The 23,587-nt window shown below is 33.1% G+C and overlaps 1 protein-coding gene across 1 annotated transcript in view; it reads left to right on the top strand.

Moving 5' to 3' along the window:
- LOC136984968 (cysteine-rich PDZ-binding protein) overlaps nucleotides 1–20,568 on the top strand; it is a 30,874-nt gene extending 10,306 nt beyond the window's left edge. Inside the window, exons 3-6 of the mRNA XM_067282121.1 lie at nucleotides 903–957; nucleotides 16,101–16,180; nucleotides 19,934–19,951; nucleotides 20,036–20,568. Coding sequence (XP_067138222.1) covers nucleotides 903–957; nucleotides 16,101–16,180; nucleotides 19,934–19,951; nucleotides 20,036–20,100 — 218 coding nt within the window. The 3' untranslated portion in view covers nucleotides 20,101–20,568. The remainder of the gene's footprint in view (nucleotides 1–902; nucleotides 958–16,100; nucleotides 16,181–19,933; nucleotides 19,952–20,035) is intronic.
- The last annotated feature ends 3,019 nt before the right edge of the window (nucleotides 20,569–23,587 follow it).

Raw genomic sequence — 23,587 nt, 5'->3', positions numbered from 1 at the left:
AAGAAGCATTAAAAAAGGGGGGCTTCCTCCGCCTGGTCATTGTGTCGGCCAACAATGCAGTTTCCAAAGATAGATGACATGATGAGATAGTTCTTTGAGTAAAAGGGATTTAGCTGTAATTTGTTTGGAGTAGTGTTGCAATATTAACTTTATATGAAATAAGATTACAAATTTATTTTGTAGTACACAATAAAAGCATGCATATTCACATATAAATGGACAATTTTCAGGTTTCTTTTAAAAGTTTGATTATGGATTTCCCAATCATTTTTCATTCTTAAGCTTGATGTTTATTAATTAATGAATGTACCAGGCTCATAATGTAAATCATTAATTTCTCTAAACTAAAATAAACTTTACAAAGTATTCAAAAGTCTCGGTTGGTTGTATCTATTCAAAAGAATTGGAATCAGGAGAAATTTTGATATTGTCCCATCATTAGTTATAAATGAATTCAATTTAAGTAAAGAGGAAATATAAAATAAAAAATGCCTATGGTTAATTTATTAAATTTAAACATAAGTTTTGATTTAATGAAATTTGTTCTCTTCATTTTTTTTAATTGTGCTGTGCTATTCTCTTTTGCAGACTGACAATGTGACAATCATTATTTATTAACTGTATGATAATGAACAACATTTATCCAATATATATTGAATTTTTATCATAAATATTTGAAAATTTTTTCACAATTTGTTTTATTTATTAATTAACAGAAATCATATGGTTAAAAATCAATTAAGAAAATATAAGATAATGATTAAAGCAAAAATAACAGAATTAATACAAATTAGTTTTGTTAATATATGTTTCTTCTATAATTATCAGATTTGCTTTATAAAATTTATTTAAATTTTCAAATACAATCTTTTTAACATAATTGTATTTGTTTTTTTTAATAGAGAGTGGCGGAAGAATTGTTAATGAAAATAAAGCTTTAACTGCAAAGAAAGCCAGGTAATTAAAATTTAATATACAGTCAATTCCACTTAATTGGGACACATTGGAACTAATCCATTTTGACCCAATTAAGTGGCTGCTGCAATTAAACAAACTAATAATAAATTCTAAAATAAATACATAGGGAAATAAATAAGTAGGTAAAAAAATGATAATTAGGTAGCTATTTTAATTCTTTATTAAACCAAAATACAGAAAATATTTGTACTATAAATTTGCCAGACTCACAATGATAGATAACTGATTTGCATCATGCTAGTGTTGCCAAATATTAGTAATGACGTACACAAAGGTTGACCATTCAATCTGTTCCTGATCAAATGATCTTTTCCTTTCTCTATTTTTAGTTAAAACATGTCTGGGTCATCCAAAAGTCACCTTATGGCCTTTCTTTGAGGACAGTTTTCTTTACTTGGAGGTGGGCCACTTCGACAGGCGTGTCTGTAGAATCTGGCAGCTCTGGATGCTGATTCCAATGATTGGATAGTTGCTATACAAGTCTAGACGTAATCATGCACATAACACTTTCCAAGAGAACTCTAGCTGTCTTCCAACTTGGTCAAGAGACCTTGGAAAATTGTCTGGGGGAGTCTTTGTCCCTTCACTTTTAAGGGGATTGGTCCAATCTGGAGAAGGGTCAGTAGCTTGCATTCAGGTCTGCCTCAGACGAGATCCAGGTGTGATACATCCTGCTGTGCTGTGACCCCCTCTGGAAAAACTGAGTCACCTGAGTGAAAGACAAAATTGCTTGGTCTCCGCCAACTGTTATTAATGTACTGTACTTAGTGTTGACATATTTTCAGAAGATCCCTAAAATATATCAAAAATTGCTAAATTCCTTTTCTACTACTGTCCTAATTAAGCAAAAACTTGTCCCAATTAAGCATTTAAATTATGTATTAATTTATTAGTTTGGTTTCTGTTCTTTGAGATTTAGCCCAATAAAGCAGCTGCCCCAATTAACCAGTGGCCCAATTAAACGGAATCGACTGTGTATGAGTTTTTAAATTTTATTATGATTATTATTTTATTATGTATTTTAATTTAAATCCTGTATAAATGAATAAAACAGATAACTGCTGCTTTTAATAATTTTGTTGATTAATTTTCAGTGTGTGTATATACACACACACTGAAAATTACATATACAATTATACATATACGAAAAAAAAAACAATTATATATTATATACACTGAAAAAATTCTATGAAAAAATTTCAGTTTTAAAGATTGATAGGAACTGCTTTTGATCCTTGTGGAACAAATTTTTGCATAAAATTGAATTTGTTCTCTTACTCATATTCAAGGGATATATGTAAATGTTGCAGTTAACCATCCTAAGCAGTTTCTTATTGATAGTCTTCTGAATGTATATGATGGCATATTAATTGTGAAGTTATTTTTTTCAATGGTGTAATGTAGCAGCAGCTCGAGAGTTAAATATCACAAGTGTTTGGTGATAGATACTCCATTGGTTCCTGCAATTAGAGCAATGAGGAAAACAGGATCTTTGGCAGTTAGACCTGGAAGAGACTGGAAACCTATTCCACCTGTGTTTGTCAACAATTGCTATTGTAACTTATTCTGTAATACCTGGTTAATGTCTTAATACCTCTATCATTGCACATGGCATAGCAAGGCAATTGGATATCCTATATTTTATGATCTGGGAAGTTTACAAAGTAGTTTAGTTCTATCCATTTAAGATCAGATGCAATGAGAGGATCCAGAAAAGAGACTGTAATTTTATTTGATTTTTCTGGCAAGAATAGTTGACAACCGGTCTTAGAACATTTTGTAGGAAGACAATACCCATTTTCATTACAAGACTGGAAATACTTATGTGGGTGCCGGGAGGCGGACGAAGTCTCGTTCCTCCCTTTTTCGGCTAACAGGTCCGTTAGACCTGCCCACGTCAAGATGGCGGTTCGGATGAGTTACGCGTTACGTGAGTGGAGGAAGTTGATGGGTTCGACAGTAGAGCAGCGGCAGCGATACTCGAATAAAGGACATTAACAACGTCTAATAACAACAATAACGATTTATTAAGACTAACATAACAGATACAATTTGGGCGAGCTACTGTCGCCTAAGTTCGGATACACGGAGGGAGAGTTTACACGACTTTGGGAAAGTCATACCTCGTGATCCGGGTCGGTCTTTCCGCTAGGTCAAGGTATACTCGGCAAGGTATTCCTTTCATTTGCCGTCAGGACTCGGGACGCTCACACTCTTTCTAATCGACACTACGTAACCGACCCCCCCCCTTTCCTCTCTCGTCGCCCTTTTATCGTCCCGGTCACGTTACCAGTTTCACCAACCAGCATTTTTCGCCAGTTGTTCCTTCTGATTCAGATTTGTTCCTTTGGATTCATATCCTTTTTCCTTCTGATTCATATTTTTTCGTGGGACCCACGCGAAAAAAGGATATATCATTACCGGCTTAATTCCGGTGGGTTCAAACTTTTACACTTATATAGTTGAATTTGAACTTTAGATGCTCCTCAAACTGTGCAGCATATTTTATTATGCTTTCCTAAAGTCATCATTTTGTTGGGTTCACTGCAACTTTTATAATAGTTCTGTGTGTTTTTTTTTTTTTTTTTGAGGAAGTTACCTGACAAGAGCAATGACATGCAGTTACTGCAGAAAAGCATCATGTCATACTCCATAATTTTGTTATTTTGTATGCTGAAAAGAACAATTTTTATGCAAAATGGAATAACTCCAAACATTGCACGACCAGTGCTGCAGCTTCTGCAGCATTGCTTTACTGAAGAAAGTGTGATCAGTGTATTGTGTATTCCTGCTTGTATGACTGCTGTGTTTGCCTGATCACTCCATATGGTTTTGGTTGTTGGGCCATCTCAAGACTATTGGTTCCAAATTATAGAATGCCTCTAAAGTAGATTAGCATCTACTATGGAAACATTCTGTAATTCGGCAGTCTTAAAGAACAACATAATTTCTTAAACTATTTGGAATCACATGAAGCAATTTCGAGCATTTTGTATCATGGAAACTGCAAGACAAACATACTTCTAACATAATATTACATACATGAAACACTTCTCACAACATTTTATATCCTGTTGTCAAGCATACTATAACCCAAATGCAGTTTCTAGTCCATGAATATGGAGACCATATCAACAGCATAAAATTTGTCATGACTGGATTGGATAAACTTATTTCATGTTTCATATATTTGTTGTTCATATGTGTAGTTTGTATCATTTTCACTTGCACAGTGTTATTTTTCTCCCTATTAATGGATTTGGAATTAAAATTTATTTCATGGAATCCCTTTTCCTACTCTGAGTAGTGTCACCAAATTTGCTTAGACATTCTGATTGTTAGGGCAAATGCCACAAATCCCAAATAAGAAAGGTTTAATTGAAGTACAACTATTTAGTTTGTATTTTTATTTATCATTAAGTTGATAGCATTGGTGTAAAAAAATAAAGAAAATTCTAATGCTGATGGAAAATGCCAAAAAAGTAACTAATTCTAATGTGAGAAGCCGGGGGTTAGAGGGTAAAAGCTTTAAACCCTTTTCCGACACCAGTCTGGTGAAGACTGCTCAAGTGTCACTGGATGGCTTTAAGTAAGAGGGCTATCTTGTTGAGTGATGAGGTGCAATGAGTAAGTTGAAAGGGTCCAAGGTTGGAGAAAGGTGAGACTTAGGTGCTTCAATTAAATACAACAATTTAATGAGCTAAAACAAGGAGTACAGTACATATAAGCTACAGCACTAAGTCTATATACAATTTCTATGTTCAATGGCATTTGACAGTGATGTGAGAGTTCGAATTGACCGGCAAAACAAAAATGTAAATTAGTCATTATCTTGACATTAATAACCAAATTCCAAACCAAAAACTGACCCGTCTTAGGGGATTGACCGTACCTATCGCCACCCCTCGAAATGCGAAACTCGAAACTGAGTCACCCTCGGAACTAGAGACAAAATTTGCCTATTGGCGAGAAAATTAACGAGGGGACGAAATAAAAAGGAGGGGAGCACGAACCAAGGGGTCGTCGCTCGTAGCTCCCGCTGATAGTCGGACTTGAAGCCTCGGAACGCCGAAATTCTACAAAGCCGCTACGCTGAAACTCTACGTCAAAGCCGCTACGCCACTACGGATTTTTGTATTGACTCTGGCATTCGACTCCAATACGTGTTGAGGTATGACGACCATTTATTTGTAAACTCTCTCTCGGGTTCGAACTTTTCTATGTTAGTATATAATATCTCTGTCAATGTTATTCGGTGTAACTGTTCTTTATCGTTTCGTAATAAATTCTGTTTGTTCTTGTACCTGGTGTCATTTATTCGAATCTCGCCTCTGTCTTATCAACGATCCCTCTCTCCTCCTCCACTTGACCTGACAATTAACTAGTTCCAGACTGGACAAGCCATCCTTGACAGTGGGCAGGTCATAACTGACCTGTGAACCGAGAAAAGGAGGTCCGACTCTGTCCGACCTCCCGGTGGACCCACAGTACATATAAGATCAATAACAACTATTGAAGTACTTATATGCTAATTGACCAAAAGAGAGTTTACAATTCTTATTACAATATCACTGGAAGATGATCCATTTGCTTCCAAGCTGGTTTCTGTATGGAGTGTCGGTGAAATGCTCTTTCCAGTCGACAGTTAGCAATCTGAAGAGAGGTATCTGGGGAAATGAGACAATATGTCACCCACAAAGTAAAACGAGGCAGAGATTGATTGCCTTGAAGATTGGGTGCTTGCTCATTATATCTCCAGCAGGTATGGGAATTTGATCAGGAGACCTTATGTTTTCTAATGACGACACTTCAAATGTGTCATCACTGGGCCAGTTAATTAAGGCGGTGGGAATTAGACTTGTTTTCTCTTCACTGTGGAATTGTTTTAACTGTCGAAGTCAACAGTTGGATAATGTTGACAATTTGACTTAATATTTTTTTGTTCCTTTTGTATTGGACCCATGGGAGACAGAAATACCATAAATCAGGACAAGTTTTCTTTTCCATTATAATAAATCTTAACAATTAACCTCTGGATCTCACACTTACATTTATTCTAATGTGATTGTAATTTTAATTCCTAATATTGAAACAGTAAATAATTAGATTTGGTTTATCATTGGAAAAAATATACTAAAGCAGAGTAGTTTAATTGGTGGTTCATGGACCACATCTGACCTACCTTAGTGCATAATTGGCTCATGTCATTGTTATTTGGTAACTATAGTACAGTGATACCTCGGTTTTCGTCGATAATTTGTCCGAAAACAATCAACAAAATCCGAAACCGATGAAAACCGAGACAAATTTTTCCATGGGAATCAATGTAAATCTGATTAATTCATTCTAGAGACTCCAAAATACGCACCAAAAAAACATTTTTTAGAGAATGAATATAGTGTTTAGTACTAAAAACAATAAGAAATGAACATAAAATGAATATATAAGATTAATATAATAAATAAATGAACATTTAACATGTTGTTTATCCTTCTGAAGACTCTTCTTCGCGTATGAAAGACTGAGGAGTGTTGGAATCAACGATCGAAATTATTGTTAAATGCTATTCGACATTGTCTCCGAAACAGAATCGCCATCTAACTGTTTTTGTTTGATCCAAATTAATAATAACTGTTCAACGTTTTCAATTGTTTGAGATCTCTGTTTCGTTAGTACACTTACGCCTTTCGCTACATTAGCCTCCTTTATCACTTCCTTTTTCGACACAATGGAACTTATTGTGGATGGCGATTTATCGTACATGCGGCTGATTTCAGCAATCTTAATGCCGCTCTCATATTTTTCTATGACTTCCTTTTTCAATTCAATCGTGTTCCTCGCCTTCTTCTTCAAAGGCCTGCTGGCTCTGGAAACTTTCTTGGTCCCATGATGGAGCTAACAGAGTCAAGTTACTAAACTTGATGTGCAAAAAATTGCGACCGAAACCAAAGTGCCAATGATTGCTAATTGTTCGTATTACGTATAATTTCGTTTAAAAAAAAACACCTTACGATGCACTAACACTTTCGGGAATCACGCCCTGTCGTTGGCGAGACGATGCCTTCCCTTTAACCAGACGAAAGCCGCTTCCATTTTCCCGCCTAAACTGTCCTTATATATGCGCGCCGGTGGCCGGTGGTCCTCCAATCAGCGTCCCTGCTCGTCTATAGCTCTCTCTTTCAAATCCAACGGATTGTACGGAACAGTCATATTGGTCCAGATTCGACCAATCCTAATGAGACACGAGCCACCACGACGAACAGGAAATGAAAGCAATCGAATCGTTTCACTAGACGTGTGGGTTAACGCTTGCACAACAAGAAACAAAGCCATACAGCAGAGAAAAATGTGAGTTGCTCTCTGATTTCGGCGAGGTCACGTGGGCACACAGACAAAATCCGAGACAACCGACAAAAACCGAGACAAATTTAGTGAACGAAAACTGAGGTTTCACTGTATTTTCATTAGCGTTCTTACATGTGATTTATTAGTCCAGTTTTGTGTACTGAATAATGGTATATCTAAATTTGAGAAATTTTGTTTTGAAGATAAGTTCAATGTTCAGTACATGTAAATGTGTATTTTTGACAATGAAAATGTAAACTATTCAGTTTAGTTTTTAATTTGAAGATTTATTGAAGTTAACATTAAAACTTGTCACTACATAAAAGATTCAACATCCATTTAATAAACCTGCTTATTACTCAGTTCTGTTATGGGATCTAGCTCTTTATACTTTTATTGTTTAATTAAATATTTTGAATGCTTATATTCTTTATTCAGTGGTGCTACTTATTGTAATCATGGATATTATTATCAGTCAAATATTAGAATTAACATGTCCCAAAATGAAAATTAAATAACATTAGAAAACCGTTGTTTCTTATAATCTGATATTTATCATTGTTACTAATGATGAGTTTGAATTTACACAGATGGCTAATAGCATACAATTGACAAAGCAAGTGATTATAATTAAAGCCATGTTGTTCCAATATGAACATTAGCACAATGATTAGAATCAATATAAATTAAATCATCCAATTAGATAAGATGTTTACAAATGTGATATGTTAAATTTTGATTTCTTGCACTGGTGATTTCATTTATTGACTAGCTGTTTACTGTTGTAGAGGACTGTGTTTTACATTACAGTATAGTACTGTACTTTAAGTAAACAGTAATCTCTTAACATAATAGAAGCAAATAAGAAATGAAAAATTTGTCCCTCAAAGATAAACTGGAATTTGTATGGAACAATCATATTGGTCCAGATTCGACCAATCCTAATGAGACACGAGCCACCATGACGAACAGGAAATGAAAGCAATTTGGCAATTTATCATAGCATTCTTGCTATGATAAATTGCCAAAAATGAATCAATAAAATGCTGCCACACAATTAAAAATTTCAAAATCATTTTATTCAAGATTTAAAAAGCAAGGTGAAATGCAGAAAAAACTGAAATGTCAGCAGGAAAAAATGAAACCTGATTTAAACCAAAAACTATAGTGATGTCACTGAGATTGCTTTGAAGCTTTGGTTTAATAATGTTTGTGAAAAAATGCACCTGTTAATAGGCTACTAATGCATATATCTTTTGGCAATGTTGTGGGATCAACTGTCTGAGGACACCACTGAGAATTACTTTAAAAAAATTTTTTTTCTTAAAAGTAGATACAGAGACATCTGAAATGAAGTTACGTCTATTGAAGAGGAAATTATAAATAATGTTCCAATTGACAAGGAAATTCCACTGTCTGTTGTGATGATATCATCTGAAATATACTTAATTGTAATTGCAGAAAACTAGAGAATTGTTTGATAAAATTGAAGAAAATTAAAATAAAGATAGTCTTACATCTTCCAACAAATATTCAGATATGAGAAGCTCTGCAAGTAGACTTCGGAGTTACTTGGGTGCTCTAATGGTCCCTAAAATTTTATCCGCAAATTAACAAGATAATTATTTTAAACCGCAAATAAAATTTATTAGGGACAGACTATTATTGTCTCTAGAGTTTTATTCATAAAATTGTTAGGAACAGACTAAATTAACTCCAGAAACAATAATAAAATAACAATAATCTGATATTTATTTTCTATTGTGGTCCAGCATCTTATTTCATTGAGATCAGATACTGCAATACAAATTTTAATAAGACTAGTTCACCTGATTTTATCACCAACCAAACTCATCAATCTTAACTACAGAATGCAAAAAATAATTGTATTTATGATTTTTTTTCTAAACACATTCAAATATAATACATTAAATGATTAATATAGCATCATCATTGATAATTTTTGCATTATTTTTAGCATTTGGTTCTCATTGAACACAAATTCCTACCATCTCTTCAGTATTTTCTCAAATTTTGAGAAGCTCTGCAAGTACCAGATGTGTTAAGTTCCAAAAAACATGAATATGAGCATTTTATTACTGAAATATTGCCAAAAAGTAGCTGGCAAATAACACCAGAAGAATTAAGTGATTATTACAATTAATAAACTTTTAAGTTAAATTTACTTTTTAATCATTTTAATTTGGTTTTTAAATTATCTGATTCAATTATATTAGAATTTCTACTGATTCTTGGTCAAGATAGCTTTGTAATAAGCAATTTCAATATCTGGAATTTCCTATTGCACAAAACAATTCAATTTCTCAGATGATTCTGTAAATTGAGGAGAGGATCTGCTCATGGTGGATAAGCCTACATTACAAATTACTTGGATTTTAAAGTTTTGATATAGATCTTGGAAAATATTTAAAAAAAAAAAAATTGATACGGAAATTTAAATCTGGCAGTAAAGTGGCATAGGGATGTAATGTTCTGGTCTTTATTTTCTTTCTCCATAGTAGTGCATAGTAGTGCACATTTTAGCAAATCAATATTTCATAGTAAAATCAAATTGATGTGAATAGATACACAAAAAGTTTTTAATGTGTGTCTTCATAAATTTTATGCAAAAAATATGCAATTTATGAAAAATTATGTAAAATAGGTTAAATGTTGTTATTGAGAAAATAAAACAATGTTCTGGATAGCAACCAGCATTATCTGTCACTATCCAGAATATGCAAAATATAGACTTTATGCATTATGATCACTAGTTATCCGTATAGGCTAGTTTCAAAGTGATTACAATAAATAATACAGTGGGTGATCAGTTAATGAACACAATCCGTTCCAAGACTTTGTTCGCCATCTGAATTGTTCGTTAACCGATTATCGATTTACCCAACCGTCTCGCGAATACTATAAAAAATTGTTTCTGTCAGAAACATAAAAGGCTGGAATTACAAGGGAGAGTTTCAAAGTTCGGAGGAATACTATCCGATCAGTATATACCGGGTTGAGTGTCAATGTCGACGTCTCCCGCACTCCAAAAAGTTTTGAATTGTTGCCTGAAGACAAGGGAAGACCAATAGGCATTTATTATTTTACGTCGTTTCTTCTCGTGTTTGTTCTGTGAAGTGTTCGTTGTCCAAACATAAAAATCTTTCGTGAAAGTGTTTGTTATCCGATTTGTTCATTAACTGATCACCCATTGTACTTACTATATGTTATTTTCCATGTACAGTGGAACCTCGCTTAACAAGCACCTTGCACAACTAGTATTTTGCATAATGAGCAAAACAAATTGTAAAAATTTGCCTTGCTTAATGAGTGATGTTTCGCATAACGAGTGACAAGAAGGAAAGTCCCAATTGTGCGCATGCTCCATCAGTCTGTGTTTAGCACTCACCTGCTAGCATCTTAGTGTCGCTTGTGATCACACATTTTTTCAAACTTGTGATCACACATATTACTTATAAATGTTAGTCAAAACCCGTTTTTAGTTAGAACGCGTTTTAACTAGTTTATACTGGATGTCTTTGTCTAGTTAATTTACTGCTGTACATGTTTTGATTTTAGATAAAATTAGTTTTAACTTCTAACATCAGTTAAAACTAATTTTAGCTACATAAATATGTTTAGGGGAAATAAATAAAGTTGTGTAGTGATTCGGGGGGAGATGCCTAACATTTTGCTTATGAAGGAAATTATAGCGATAATTTGAGTTTTGGAGGCCTCTAACGAAAATATATTCTTGAGCATGTTTTTCAAATAAAACTTCGGAGTATATCAAAAATAATTATGTATTGTGTTTGCAATGACGACTTTTTCACTGTCTGGCATTTTAGGCATCTCACCCGGATACTCGGGGTGAGATGCCTAAAATGCCATTGGAGTAAAATAAATATAATTGCATAAAATTAATTTCCGAATATCTTAACCAAATTTAATTTATTGCATATGTAGTACAAAGTACTGTACTTTATAGTAAGTGTAACAGCGCAGTATATAAATATTGTTAAGTTCCCGCCTGTTCTAACGTGCTCTATAGCTAGCTGAAAGCTTTTTTTCAGTCCAAAAACCTTTTTGAAAAGTCCTTATATAATTTCTATGCATATCCTGCAATGAAACGAGAAAACAAAAATTTACTAAAAATAGGCATATTGGAAATCAATTAACAAAAAATAGGCATGTTACCCCATGAAAAATGTGGCATCTTTTCCATTTGTCAGGATAAGATTCCTACGTTGTACGTGTTCTAGCGTGTTTGATCGGGATATGCGGTAGCTCACAATGGAAACTTTAGAACCTTAACTACATCACACATTAATTGTTTTTCGCAATTTTTAATAAATTCTATTTTAACTTTTAGTTTTAAAATGATTCTAGAAACATTTCACAACAAAAACTTCGTTCTTATCTTGCTTTTATTCTTCTCAGATGTAGAAAACGAGGTAACGGTAGCCAACTACAGCTTTCCGCACTCAATATTGGCCCAACGATTCATTATACAAACACATGACAATATCTGACGTCACCGTTTGAAAATATCAAAAATTAGGCATCTTACCCCGAATCACTCTATATGTTGCAGTCAAAACCAGTTTTTAGTTAGGATGCGTTTTAACTAGTTGTAAATAGTTTATACTGGGTGTCTTTGTTAAAACTCGTTTTGTCTAGTTAAAACTAGAATTTACTCCTAGTCAAAAATGAATTTGAGTTAAAACTAGTTTTACCTAGACAAAACGGGTTTTAACAAAGACATCCAGTATAAACTAGTTTCAACTAGTTAAAACGCGTTCTAACTAAAAACAGGTTTTGACTATAACATAAACATCAACAACCATAGCCCGTTATATAATAAACATGCCAAACGATATGCCAAATTCTTTGGCTATGAAAAGGCTATAATTAAATATTAGAAATTAATTAATTTGACTAGAGGTAGGCAGTTACGCTGCTATCTCATATTAAATTTAATGACCAATTCCAAATTAAATTTTAGGAATGTCTGAATTAAACATTAACTACAGTATTTACAGGGCTTAAAGTGACTCGCTTTTTTTTTAGCTTTTTTTCATAGCACCTCTCTTTTTTAGCTTTTTCTGAGAAAAATGCACTTTTTTAGCTTTTTTCACTTTCCATGTGAAATTTTTTTTTTTCGTAAATGCGCTCAGGAGCGAAATAGCGACCAGCACGCCCCATACGCCTTATGGACCGTGCGCGACATGATTAGGCACTGTCGTATACACATGTAGTGTACTACATTTATATAGACTAACAAAACCAGGAGCTTCCCAAAGCTTGATACTCTGCACATGCTGTAGGAATTTACGCATGGGTTCTCCTTGCTTGTATCCTTGTAAAATACCGATCTCTGCGGCGCTTCGATACAATCACGCTGCATTAAGACATAAGTACACTTCTAGTTCGGCGTTAAGAGTGATTTTTATACGGCATTATTTTTAGCATTTGTATTTATTTAAGCGCAGTGGACAAAAGAAAGAAATAGATTTTATTTAATACTAACAGTAGAAACTCATGTTTTAGCAACGGAAAATCGTATAGAACCCAATACTTTCTGAAGTAAGTTGCTAAGCAAATTTCTCCTTCCCAACGGTCTTTCTACTATTCTTCTTTAGCTTAAACGATGACATCACTCGTTTTTGACTACCGTAGAAAAACCGAAAATAATAATTGTTGAGCGATAATAAATTTGATTTCTACTGTTGTTATTAAATAAAACATTGTAGGACACTCGTTTTAAAGCTTGTGTCTTTCTAGCACTCTGTAAAATTAAAGATCGAGCGAATCTCGTGCCAGGAAGTACAAGATTTTAAACTAGTGTCCTAAATATGAATAACTTCAGTAGAGACAATCTTTAGACAAAGACAAAAGTTTTGTTTTAAGTGGGTGCTTGTATATTTGGCATGCACCACGGTTTTCTGCATTCTAACGGTGTCCTTCATTTTTCATTTCGACAGAAACTATAAAACTCGTCATGTGCATGCGCATTCGAACAGCTGTGGTCAATCCGGCACCAAATTAAAAAATTAATTTGTAAATATTTAGCGTCGAAAAACCACTATTTTCACTTTAATTTAGCTTTTCGATATGCTTCTAGTCGAACTCAGTCAAAAAAAAAATTAAATTAATTATAATTTATTGAAGAATTTAATTTTTTAATATTAGAAAGTAATTAGCATAAATTACATGGTGTCATGTTTCATCTTCGCTCCCGTTCAAGTTTATTGTCCTAGACACGCGCCGATGTTCGTTTTTACTTCTGCTGGGGTTGGGCGCGTTTTTTTATGCAGCGCTCGAGAAGCGCTTTACAGCTAATTCTCTGAAACCCGTTTCTAAATGGCCAACGCTGCTCGTGACGTCATTTCACTACACTTTCGCTGCATGAAAAAAACGTGCCCGTTTTATTTCAACCTTGATCGTTTGGTTACACAAACTGGGGAGATGGGCGTCACGTGATCGCGTACCTGACTTTTTACAAGCTTACCTTGAAAGTTTTATATTTTTTCTCGATTTTAATTATTATTAATTAACTTTTTTGATGGATTCTTATATCTTTGTATTATTTAAAGTTGCAGATATAAATGCGTAAAACTTAATTTAAAAAATTGTTTTTCTTATATTTTAAAATTCAAAAATAAATTAAATATCAGAAATGCTAAACTATAAGTACAGTGTGTTTTACATTATCATTGCGAACAGATATAGCCAATTATTTTATAAACGTATTTATTATTTTAATTTTTATAAATTATTTAATTTGATGCAACGTGATCAATTAATTACTGTGGCACGTTAACATGGGCATAGGGGCATGGGTGGGCACGGCCCCCCAGTTAACCTGGTGCCCCTCCCCAGAAAATTACAGCATTTACTAGGCCCCCCCATAACAAAACCCTGGCTACGCCAATGCGCGTTAATTAATATGGAGACGAGACTCGATTCAGTTTTTCATTTCAGACGTTAACTACAGTGTTATTTTAATGTAATTTTATACATAATGTATGTTTATTATAATTAATAAATCTATATAGGAATAATATCTGTGTCTAAGAAAACAAAGCGATTATAAGAATAAAAAGCGTGCGTTGTATCTCGATCTTTTGTAAGCGAAATTTTATGATTTTAATTTTTAAAAAATGAGATTTTTATTTATAATTTCTCTAATTTGATCCATAAATGCAAAAAACTAAACTTATCAAATATCAACTCTATAAATAATTTCATCATTTGCTTATTGACTCAGATTTGTTAATTTCACGGGATTGTATTATTTTTCAACTTCAGGGTAGTAGAAAGCTTTGTATATTTTCTCCTGTGAAAGTAATAGACTGTGAAGGACAACAAACTGCTAAACGTTTAATTACATTGTTTTCATAAACTCTCTTCTGTCAGTTGTGGGTCCAATGACTGACAAATTGTTTTATTGTATTCAGGGGAATAGATTTGTGGAGACTAGTATTACCAGTAATGAATTCTGTAATTTTATTTTCAATCATTTGAAAAATATTGATAAAATTACCAAATAAATGATTGGATCACAATTACTAGTGGTATTGCTATATAATGAACATGCAACCCACCGATTCTGCCAGAAGTTTTTTTTTTTTATTCTTTAATTACATTTTTTAAATAAAGAAATCAAAAAATGTACCTTGAAATAAATGGCATTTGAAATTTGGCATGTTATATGGAAACACATTCTGGTAGTTATGTTACTATTCCAATTGCTTTGCTGTGTAACGGTGGGAATTCCGTATGGGGCACATGAAAACTTAATGCGGGCCTGTTCTGGCTTAATGCAGTCTTACTGGTCACTTTTCTGGAGTATAAACTCAGCCTAACTATTTTCATATTTAATCTTATCAGTCCACTTAATAATCAATCTAATATCATATGCAATGTTATTGATATAAAATGTGTGCGCGTTTGTTTTTTTAATAACGCCTGTTTTAGTTCACATTAACACTATTAGCTTTTTTAGCTTTTTTTCAGGGTGAACTCTCTTTTCTCACTTTTTATCACTGCCATGACTGCTTTAAGCCCTGTATTTATAATTATTAAATTTAATACGAGATGGAAACATAACTGCCTAACTCTAGTCAAATTAATTAATTTCTAATATTTAATTATAGCCTTTACATAACCCAAGAATTTGACATATCGTTTGGAGTGTTTATCAAACATATTAGCTGTTTTTTTTTCTTTTGTTTTTGTTTTTGTTTCTGCAAATTGAATTGTCATTCCAGGATGATTCATTCTGCCCTAGAAGAAAAGATGATGACAATGATTCACGCTCCTTAACAGTGTATATTGTACAATGTTTTTTGAATAAATGTTATACATAAAACATTTGAGCATTTTTTTGGCGTGGAACACGTTATCGTATTTTACATTAATTTCTATGGGAAAAATTGTTTCGCTTAACGAGTGTTTCGCATTACGAATAAGACTCTGGAACAAATTATGTTCGTTAAGTGAGGTTTCACTGTACTTATAAAAAAAATTAATTTTCTGGTCCATGACTTAACATCAAAGATACAAAGCTACAACCAGAAAAAAATTTACTACTCTATGTGAAAATATGTCCAGTGCATTAATATACAGATAAATGAGTGTTATCATTTTATTTTAAAAAGTTATATCTAATTTATCCGGTTTTCCTAATTGCCTTTGAAAATATTTTTATAAAATTGCAGTTTTATTTAAATTTATTTTTTTAAATAATCTTGTGATTATTCATTTAATTTCAGATTTGCACCTTATAGTAAATTTGAACAATGCAGAATATGTAGACAAAGAGTACATCAAGTAGGATCACATTATTGCCAGGGTAAATAATTTCTTTGTGATTTACTGTTACATATACTATTTACACATATGGATTTATAGTAAACTACCAAATGTTATAATTTAGTAATGTCTTTAATATCCAAATTAATTGTCAGAACGTAGTGACGACTAATACTTGACTTTGTGCATTCCTTGTCAACAAAATAACTCTGGAATGACTTGTTTGATCATGATGAAATTTTCTTGGACGACTCATCATCACTCAAGAATGAACTGATTAAAATTTCAACTTTCAAAAATGATCCGTTTTTGTAGAACTGGAAATAGGGGTTTTTGTTCAGTATGGATCATTTTTGAGAGTTGAAATTTTAATCAGTTCATCCTTCAGTGATGTTGAGTTGTCGTAGAAAATTTCGTCAAGATCGGACAACTCATTCTAGAGTTATAATGTTGACGAGGAATGCATGAAGTCAAGTGTTAGTCACTTCCTGCACGCACATGTAGAAGCGTCATCTAGTGGTCGGAAAATATGACAAGTATTAAAACAGTAATTTTGAAAGGTAAATGTTATCGCTAACTAGACACAACAAATATAAAGAATCTTTATAGAATAATAAGTTAAAAAAAGTTTTCTTTTATTAACTTATTAAACTTATTATTCTATAACATGGAGCAGCAGTGATCAATATTGATGGCTTTATGATCCATTCTCTCCTTCGTCTTCTTATCGTTAGTACGAAATTTCGTCTCTAAATGAAGAAGCTGCACAGAGATTCTAGGTTGAGATGAAGTCGCTCAAATTCATCATCATCGATGAAATGACAATGATTGGTGCTAGAATGCTTTACATAATCGAGAGAAGATTGAGAGAGATAAACCCCAAGAAAGATGAGCCGTTTGGTGGATTCTTTATCTATTTGTTTGGTGATTTTCGTCAGCTTCCTCCCGTTAAAGATACTCCTCTCTACTCGAGTGTTTTTTTACAATGTAATGTCCCAACAAGGTAGGGACCCTGTTGGGACATTACATTACATTTGCATTTGATTCTTTTGAGAAGTTCATTGAACTTAGTAATTCTCATAGACAAAATAGCAGATAGTTCCTTCACAGATGTCTTACAACATCTAGCTTCGGGTGATTTCTCTGATACAGATCTGAACATTCTGATGACAAGAAATCAAGCCTGTTTATCCAGAGATGAACTTGATCAGTTCCAAATGGCTATATCCAACAAACGAGTAAGTTAAAAAAAGCAACGAAAACTACTTGCAGTCAACTGGATGCCCTCTTGCTTATATAGCATCTGAAAACACTCCAGATATTGCCCCGCCTTTTTCCAAAGATGACTCAGCTCTTGGTCTCTCCAAGTATTTATATCTCTCAGTTAATGCCAGAATCATGCCAAGAGTCAACTTATGGGTGCAAGGAGGTCTCGTTAATGGTTCACTAGGAACTATTCGCTACATTATATATGCTCTTAATGCTCGCCCTCCAGATCTTCCTCTGTTTATTTTAGTGGAATTCAATAGCTATCAGGGACCTTTCATCTATGGTAATCTGTTTCCAATAATCCCCACAATATGCTCTTCGGACGATGGCAGTATATTGCGATCTCGTACACAGTTTCCCCTTACCTTAGCATACTCGATGACTATACATAAATCACAGGGATTAACTCTTCTAAAAATCAAAATAGATATAGGGAAAAAGGAGACAGCTATCGGTCTTACCTATGTTACATTGAGTCGAGTGAAAAAAATAACTGACTCAGTATTTTTAAAGAGTTACAACAAAGATCGCTACGAGTCAATCTGTAAGTCCAAGGCCCATAGTGATAGACAGAATTTCGTGAAACGTTGGCATAGCAATTAATTAATGGCTTATTCTGACCTTATATTTGTACCTTTAAATGATCCAGTAGAAATCAAATATATTGTTGAGAACGAATGATTCTTTGTTTATTTTCCTGCACCGATTAAACACTGCATCAGCGTTTAGTCGTTCCGACTACACGCTGATGCAGTGTTACTTAACTAGTATCAGAAAATTGACTTTAACCTGGTGCTGATGTATATTTGGTGCAATGGAATCTTTAATGACCCCACTAAATTAAATTGAGGAATTGGATTACAAAGTTCACATTCGTATTTACTTACACAATCATGTTCATTGTGATAAGTTGTGAGAAGTGTTTCAGGAATATGGTTTTGATGACCAGCTCTTAGTTCATATAAAAATTTAATGACTGCTAACACTATTTTTAATTCACAGTGTATAATTGGAAATCCTTTGGTAGATTTGTGTTCCGTCATCTCTGCTGTGCATTAATCATAGTCTCTGTGTAGACAAAAGGTATTCATTCTAGACATATCCTATTTACAAGTCTAATATTGAAATTTCAACCTGTTCAAATCTGTATTGAAGGGACCATTCCTTCCAATCATTCCCACTTAGAGCAGTCAGTAGCGAGGTTGAGGCCGAAGTTTTAAATGCAAAAACCTGTATGTTGGACGTCGGACGTTCAGCGCCGCTTTCCTGCCTAGAAGTTTGATAATGGCATTTGGAGTGCCGAGCATGATTCCATTGGCTTTCTAAACACCATTCCTGTAAGCCTAGAAGTTTGACAAAGCGGCACCGAATGTCCGACGTACACATTTTTGCGTTTAAAACTTTGGCCTCGACCTCGCTATTGCCAGCATGTGCACTTTGAATCCTCCTCAACGGGTGATTAATGTTTGATGGCAATAGCATACTAATCTTTCTTGAATGAAGTGACTGTTTCCAGATTGGATGCATACATTTGCACAAGTCATTTTCTGGTATCCAGAAAGCTTTAGGATAAACTCTCCTCTCCAAAAGGGCCCATTTAGTTTGCCACCTAGGAACTTACAAGGATCCACCAGTCTTTCAGACTGGCAAGTTCCAGAGTCTCACCATTTTATGGAAGAGAGATAACTTATATCTAGCTAATACATCTTACCTTCTCTACTAGCCTTTTCTCCTTCCCTGCCAGAGAGAATATACTCTAGTTTCTGAATTGGAATATTTTTTGCAGTTGCCATAGCTATTTTTTCCCTCTTTGGACTACAAAGCTGTACTGTTCCTTTCTGTTGATCCAAACAGGAGGTGAACCCATTGACATTCAAAAACAACTTGAATGGGGATATTGTAACATATCTTTCAAACAAATTACTATGGTTAATGTTTGAACATATTCCTTGGTGTAACCGTCATGATGGATCTTGCAGCAATAAGTCTTTATTGTAGGACTGACATTTTCTACCTTTTGGCCAGTCTGGCATGGGTGTTCCTACCAGGAAAGTGAATTGTATTCCTTCCAGTATTGCCCATCAGGTCATTAATTAAGGGAATGCAAATCTGTCCACCATAATAAGGTATAACTCACAGGAGGACTATTATGTGATTAAAAAAAAAAACATAAATCTATTATTTCATTTAATAGAACTCTCCTTTATATTTGAGTAATGAATTGCTACCAATTTATTACCCAAATATAAAAGAACTGAAATTAAATGGCTGAAAAACATCTCAATATAGTTATTATTAAGGAAAAGAATAAGAGCAATATGACCACCAGTTTGCAAATAATTGCTGAATTGAAACACCTGGGTCTTCAAGATCTTACTGTACCAAATTAGAATTTATATAATAAATTTTAAGTGTTCCTTATATAATGATTTTAAAGTTAAACATTTAATAAATGAAACTGTAGAATGCTTTTAATAAAAATTGAATGTTTTAAAAGTTTAATAATATGAATTTTTGTTTTCAGCTTGTGCTTACAAGAAAGGTAAGTCAAATTTGAAATTTTCGAAAAAAGTTCTGATGATATCCTCTAAATAATTACTGAAATATTATTGTTACATTAATCTAGGAATCTGTGCAATGTGTGGAAAAAAGTTATTGGACGTGAAGAATTATAGACAGTCGTCTGCCTAAAGTTCTTTGTACATTTTCTACAAAGTCTCTGTGTAAGGCACAAAAGAAAATTGTACATAACTTATCTTTTAACATATATAAACATTTGCCAAGAAATTATTTGATAAATCCAACGAAAGTCCGGCGGAGTTTATTTTGGTATCGATTCTCATCGACCGACGTAGAAAAGTTTTTCTACTAACATCATAATTTGATACTAGACAGACGTGTCAAAATTGTCATGTATAACAACATTTATTGCGGTATTAAGACCTTGTATAGTTATTAAAATTACTTGCTGTGTAATTAATTTATTTCTTTTTAAAAGTTTTGTAAATTACATTGGAATATTTAATCACAGGAATTTAAAGTAATTTTAATATTGATATGTAATGTTTATGGAGAGATTTGAGTTTGGTTTTGAAATGTGTGTTTATTCACTCGTACAAATGTAAATTTTTATTTTAAATGAAAATCAATTTACGTTGATTCTCTTGTTTGTACTGAAAATTTACACACCTCACTAGCAGTAATTTGCAACATTAATCTATACGATTTTCAAATGTTTGCCTTGATTAACTTTAATATAGTTTTTGGAATAACAAAATAAAAACTTTGTAATTTTAAATATTCAATTACATTCTAAAGTTTTTTTAAGCAATATTTTTTATTAGACAGAGAAAATTAATTAAAATAGTTTTGTAACAAGTGGAAACATTTACTACAATTTGTGAATGAAGTGAATTAACTGATGTATTGACAACTGTATGGCTGAGGCAATTAAACTGTCGTCCTACCACTCTGGAGACAAGATGATATGTCGAATATTGTTCCTGCCACCCGGTCACCTCATTGCAGGCCCGGGGAATTTGATCGTTAAGAATAAAAATGGGCCCTCAGTATCCATAGGGTTGGAGAGAGCCAAAAAGGTAACAGATTTCTAGTATAAGTTCATAAAAAGTTATTTAATCTGAAATGCTTATTGTAGTATTGGGCAAATTGGAATTTGGACACTGCTATACCCTGGACAAAAATACAGTGTAGCTCATTTCTCGAATCTGGTCCCTGCTACTGTGCAATTTTACATCCCGGTCAAGTTTATTTAGTGAAGAGAGAAGGTTTCTGTACATTACTGAAAGGGGTTCTTGAACTTTTAAAAGCTTCCAGAGCCCAAACTGAATACTGTGCATGGCCTGGCCTAAATACACGAAATAATCCATATGCCTAGAAAATATATGCATGTGAATCCTGCCCATTAACTTTTTCTAGGTGTTCCAATTGATCTTAACACTATAGTCGTCGTATCATCTTTCTGACTTATTAATACAGTTACACTATAGCAGCGGGTCCCAACCAGTGGTCCGCAAGAGCTAAAATATCGTTCACAAAAGATTTAAAACTTTTATTCATTTTAAATTATTATTCCCACATTGATACAAACTGAATTTAATTTTTACTAAAAATGTTATGTTTTCTATTATAATAGTACTGTTAAAACATGTTACTCTTGAGTTTAACGATTAATCAAAACTTTTAACACAAGTAAAGTTTATTTTTAGATTGACACAGTTTATTTTTCTTAAACCCTGTGGTCCCTGGTCAAAAAAAGGTTGGGAACCGCTGCACTACAGCATACGTGGTATTGACAGACATTTTGTTCCAGAGTGCACTACCGTGTGCTGTAGCATGCCTCAAAACAAAATTGTCTGTCAACGTAATTGTGTTTTCATCATAAATTTTACTCGAGTACAATGAAGTAGCACTTGAGTGGACAAACTATATTATATTTTTGTCCATTCATCCAGTAAAATTTCTGATGAAAACATGACATTGCTGGACATTTTGTACCAGTGCATATATAATAGTATATAATTTCTTGCTGTAATCTGCAGTAGCAATTTTTAGTTAAAAATTACATTAGAAAATTGATTAGAAAATGGAGAAATTATGGTAATTATACAGGGTCATTATAATTAAAGTTTCACATTGAAATGGCCATAAAAGGAAAACTACTGGACAGAACATTATCAAACTTGGTAATGGTTTACAGGAAGTCGTGGGATTTTATTTTACTGCAAAAAAAAAAAATAATAATAATTAAAAACTCACCACCAGTGGGGAATGGCGCTGTATGCAATATTGTTAAACGGAATAAGACTAAAAACATTTTCAATCAACGTCTTCATATTGTTTCTAAAACGTGTTACAAAGCATGTTCAATGTGACATCCGCCATTTTCTGAAAGGAAGAATTTAACTTACTTTCAGAAAATGGCGGATGTCACATTGAACATGCTTTGTAACACGTTTTAGAAACAATATGAAGACGTCGATTGAAAATGTTTTTAGTCTTATTCCGTTTAACAATATTGCATACAGTAAAAACTCACCACCAGTGGGGAATGGCAAACTACTTTTTTTTTTTTGCAGTAAAATAAAATCCCACGACTTCCTGTAAACCATTACCAAGTTTGAAATGGCCATGAAAGGAAAACTACTGGACAGAACATTATCAATGTGAAACTTTAATTATAATGACCCCGTACATTGGATAAGAAAAACATTATATAACTATTTGCATAAAATCATATCCTGGGTTAATTATCGTGTATCTTCAATTGAAGTTTTATTCAAGCCAATACCCATTACTTACTTCTGTGGTAGTGTGAAAAGGATAAGGAAAAGACTTGAAAATGTTATATAATTGAAGTTTAATTAAAACTATTTACAAAAATTATAACTAATTTGTATTGCATAACATAAGATTTAAAGAAAAAATAATAATGATGGGTAATATTGACTGCCATTTTATTTTAAGTCATAATGTTCAAATTTATGCCAAGGATACAGTATAATAATAAACTACACATGTGCTATTAATCATTCTTTACATTTAATGTGTGGGGTGTATATAATAAAATTATCTATGTCAACATTTCATTAATAGTTTTCTAAGTTTTTCAGTTTAAAAAATTATTTAATTTGTTTTTCAGTACACTTTATTTTCTTAAAGTTTAAATATTACACTTTAATGTTACAGATTTTGCTAGTTTGCCTCTATGCTAGTTTGCCTAACACAATGGTGGAAGCTGCAGAGAGTTAGGACAGCCCAACTAGAGGAGTGTTTTGAGTCAAACTAAATTTTTGAACCTTTATAAAATGTTGTCAATTGAAAAATTATATCATAATACCAATTTCTGTTTACAATTATTATTTCTAATAATAAACACTCATCAAATCCGATAATATTAATCCATTACATCATCAACTGCCGTAAATAATCAGGCTATAAACGATTAAAGATTAACTGGCAACTGCACGGTAAGTAGGAGTTGCAGGTTCGAGTCCTGCTTTGGGCTGATTCTTTTCTTCCAGTTTAATCTAAATTATTATTATTATTAATTTTAATAAGGTAGGCGTTAGGCGCCATCTCTTAAGTGCCAAATTTATTTATGGTTGCCAGTTAATCTTTAATCGTTTAAAGATTATATAGTTTGTTTTTTGAAAAG

Source organism: Centruroides vittatus, unplaced genomic scaffold (genome assembly GCF_030686945.1).
Source record: "Centruroides vittatus isolate TY-2023 unplaced genomic scaffold, ASM3068694v2 contig_941, whole genome shotgun sequence".
Classification (NCBI taxonomy): domain Eukaryota; kingdom Metazoa; phylum Arthropoda; class Arachnida; order Scorpiones; family Buthidae; genus Centruroides; species Centruroides vittatus.
This window is presented reverse-complemented; position numbering and strand designations above follow the sequence as displayed.